Raw genomic sequence first — 4304 nt, 5'->3', positions numbered from 1 at the left:
AGCTTTGTTCAGCAGCATTCCCAAATGACTTTCAGGTAGATGACCTGCTCTGTAATAACAGTGTTTGAAGTCTGTTATCCCAAATGCTTAAGAGCAAAAGGATATTTAAGGCAATTAGTACCTCATAAGGCTCAACAATGTAGACACACAGAAAGATCTTTGCTTCTTTAGCAGTGATACCTGGGGAGATCAAATAAGCAAGCGGATAATAGAAAGATAACCTCAGAGGTGAGTGTAGAATTGAGGTAGTTAGTGATGGTAGAGTGAAGGTGTATGAAGAAGAAATGGGAAGAAGGAAGGAAGGGAAGGCAAATGCAAAACCAATTACATATCAGTTAGTAATGTAAGTAATATTCAAATGAGACATTTTAAACCTTATATATTGCTCACAATATTTACATTTTTCATTTAATGCCCCTGGAATGCAATTCTAGATGTCTTTTAGAACTCCTTCTCCTCATTAAAAACAATTTTCTCTTTAAAGGATGTAATCTAATCAAGTAAAAACAATTAGAACTTATTTTAAAGGTACAAAGCAATTGTCTCCATAAAAAGATTTATATTCAGATTTCCCATTACATTTACATCATCAGAAGAATTATAAAGATTTCAAACTAATAGTGAAATACAATAATCTTAACAGAGCAAATTCTCAGTCTTAAGCCCACAGTGCTTTCATCAAAGGGAAGTTCAAGACTATGGTCTACCTCCAGTTGCTGCAGTATTTAATTTCAAAGAGTAAGCAACATTCCAACCATGACTGCCAGTTAGAAAAACCTCCCTCTCCACAAACTCGAATTGAATTTCAAAAATTACCTGCTATTACATTTACATCAGAAATTTCCTAAATCTTTCTCAGACAACAGAAGGATAAAAGAACACCTTAATTCAGACCAGGCTGTTGGACATTTGTGAGTTATAGTTTCTAATATTAAACACAGTGGACTTCCAAAATGCGGGGCTGAAAAGGTCAACATGGAACTTTGAGTAGAAAGCACCAATTCCTGACCTGAACCTGGATGTTACCCAAACACCTCCTGGTTCATTTTTCAAATCCCCATTTTTCAGAAGACATGAACATTACACACAGAGCCTGGATTCAGATGAATTCAGGTCTTCCAAGCCCCTGTTCCAGCATGACACCTGGCCCAATTCATAAACTACAGTAGCAGCTAAACATTGCAAGCCCTCCTCCAGAAAGGATAGAGTCTCATTCTGGTTTATTAGGATTTGTTGGTACTGTAATGGCTTAATTCCAAACAAAACCCTCAAAATAAAAGCTGAAAGAAATAAACCAGAAGATTAATGTATTAGCTTGTTTGCAGCCACTGCACTATGACCGTGGTGGCCAGATTCCACAATTCACACCTCTCCATATACTGCTCAAGCATCCACAAGTATCCGAACAAGCCACAAAACATCATTCTCTACATAATTGAATGTGCTGAACAGAAACTCAGATTTGCTTTACCACACACTTGTGTCAACCAGAGAGCACCTTGTTTTGTAGAGCTTTTCCAATGTCTATGTACTGCATTTCTTTAAAGTTCTGCAAAGAGGATTAAAATACCTCTCAGTACCTTGACAGTAACCCATCAAGCATCATTCTTGGATCTTTTGGACAAGTAATTTTTCCCTTGAAAGCAATCAATGTTAAATTTCAGTGTTATGTCCAAAAAAACCAACAGCACCAAGTTTCCAGCCCATATTTGGTAACACTAAGTCTTGCCTCCCTTTTTGATCAAACCCAAGGCAAAACATTAGTGAATAAAAGGTAGATTTATTACAGTGAGAAACTGAGGCAAGATAATAACCAAGATTTTATTTTTAACACCTTCATCCTGTCTTGTACTGAGGAAATAAACCTAGGCTTGCTGCATCCAATTAAAATCCCTGCCCAGAGCAGTGAAAAGGGTCTGCAACAGAAAAAAGATAGATGTGCTGGAACCACCCAGCAAATTAAAGTTTAAGAAAAGCCATACAACATAGAATGACTGGAAGATGATACATACCTAACTCTTCTTAGGATGAAAAAAAAAAAAAAAAAAAGCCTACATTATTTCAGTTTCATGTTGTTGATTTATTTAGAGATCCAATATGTCCACAGCTCAAACTGTAGGTGATGCAGTATTGTAAAACCTATCTACTTATTTATTTGGAATCCCAGATAACAAAAATAATGGTGAAAATGTCTATCACCACAGAAGTCTATGTGAGTTTATGTGGTAACTTACGTTAATCAGTATTACAGTAACTCCTAGAAGGCTCAATCCTGGCAAGAGACTTTCATTTCTGGTTTCATATAAATACAGTATAAAAACAATCGCAGTATTAGAAATAAAAATGACCTGTTCCCAAAGGACTCTGAACTGAAACACAACATAAAAGGAAAGGAGAAAGATAAGACAGTTTAGACTGTATGATAAACTGCTTGGTCTCAGCATACTAGACATCTAATCACTGAAGAAATGTGCAGGCGCATGTTTAATGTCTTTGAACAAGGAGAATATTCATGAATGAGAATACTGCAGTAATGACAAGGATGTTTACACGGACATTGTCCCAAACACAGTGAGCACCAAGAAAGGTACAGATATGAAGTATGTGGCCAACAGCAGCAGTATCATAGGTCAATTAGAAGCAGACCTTGACTTCTCTGTACTGAATGAAACCCAACAAATTTAGGAGAAAATATAGAATAAGAGCACTAAAAGTAAAAAGTCCCAGTTTGTACTTGATGCTACAGAGAACTATCTAAGGGATGCCGGACCCCAGCAATGGAAGATTGTTTCATGAAAGCTAGAGAAGGCATGGGAGCCTCAATAAACCAAAAGGGATACAGATATAAAGCAGAAAAGTTGTACCAGCCTGGATGTACATGGAGGTTGAATCACACCACCATATAAAAACTATACAGAGAGAATCTGCAAGACCAGTGCCCAGATCAGAATTCATGTAAATAATTAAGGGCAATAAATGCCCTACATAGCAAAGTGCTACAAGCAGAAAATGTTTTAAGAGATTACTAGAAAACTTTAAACTGATGCATTACTGCTGGAGGCATTTACTTTCCAACACCAACTTCCGGAAAGGTCCAGTAGGACACTGTTCAGAAAACCAATCTGCTTATAACAAGGTCCATATAAACGGAGATTATCCGAAGAACAAGATCGATATGAGATGTTTTGCTATGATCTTTTAAGACAGTCAATTGACCACTTTAAAAACACAGTACACAAGAAATTCTTGAGGTCTTATAAAGATTAAATTTTTGGGAGAAATTTATAAAGGAGCTTGAGTTGTTCATACCTAGTGAGTCACAGAACTGGATTCAGTTTTTCAGAGACTGAAGAATAAAGAAAACTTCTTTTGAACAAGCAGATACTGGCAAAAGAACGATGCAACGTGTTACAGCTGCTGTAGTTCAAAAACATCAAGAATATCATGACTCTGTTGATAGTCAGAACAGCCCAGAATAAACACCACCTCAAGTATTGCCCTTTTGCCCATTATTCTTTAAGGGAAAACATGGAGAACCTAGGTAGACATCCCTGAAATCTACCATTACAGATTATATTCTAAAACTTGCTTTCCTGCCTTTTGGCACTGCAGTCCACGGACTTAATTTCCAAAAGACACTGAGTACCTACAGCCAGCCCTGACAAACGGGACATTTTATTTAAATACTATATTTAGAAAGCCCAGCTTGAAAACTCTGGCTGCTCTATTTCATTTAAAATGTTCACAACCCTCCCTAGAATTGGTTTGGGTTTATTTTGCTTTTTGTAACATTCATTTCTGACCACACAGAACCTTTTTGATGTTAATTTGAAATTATCTTGATATCTGATAAATTTTAAACATCCTATTAAGCTCCATTTTAAAGAGACTTCTCCCCTCATCATTTATCTGCTGGTTTATGTACCCCTGAATTTGTTTATCTGTGGTACATCTAATCTACATCTTTTCTCAGTTTCTTTTCTCCATATAAACAGTTCTGCATTTTAAAATTCCATTTCTAACAGAAAGTTTAAGGCATCCTGTTAAAGCTGGACACAACAGATTAAGACAGACCTGTATCTATATCTAGACAAGCAGACTGAATGCTAAAGTGAAAAATAAGAGGATATCATGGACACAAATTTAAAGTACCAGCCATTCAGACCAGAATTCTCTTGCTGCTAAATTTTAATGCTCCAATTTGTAAATATTCCCCAAACTACTTTATAATTAGAAATTCAAATACAAGCCTACCCAGCATAGATTACAACTTTCTCAGGGTTTATACTAGGATATTTCAGTTT

At 36.2% G+C, this 4304-nt stretch overlaps 1 protein-coding gene across 1 annotated transcript in view; it reads right to left on the bottom strand.

Moving 5' to 3' along the window:
* Positions 1-4304, bottom strand: part of EVC2 (Ellis van Creveld syndrome 2) — a gene marked incomplete at both ends in the record, with an annotated part of 27650 nt that overhangs the window by 19552 nt on the left and 3794 nt on the right. The window contains 1 exon segment of the mRNA XM_009700933.1: positions 2-49. Within this exon segment, the coding sequence (XP_009699235.1) occupies positions 2-49 (48 nt within the window).

The sequence above is a fragment of the Cariama cristata genome, unplaced genomic scaffold (genome assembly GCF_000690535.1).
Source record: "Cariama cristata isolate BGI_N322 unplaced genomic scaffold, ASM69053v1 scaffold30035, whole genome shotgun sequence".
NCBI classification, from domain to species: Eukaryota; Metazoa; Chordata; class Aves; order Cariamiformes; family Cariamidae; genus Cariama; species Cariama cristata.
The sequence above is the reverse complement of the archived record's forward strand: the minus strand, read 5'-3'. Positions and strand labels throughout refer to the sequence as shown.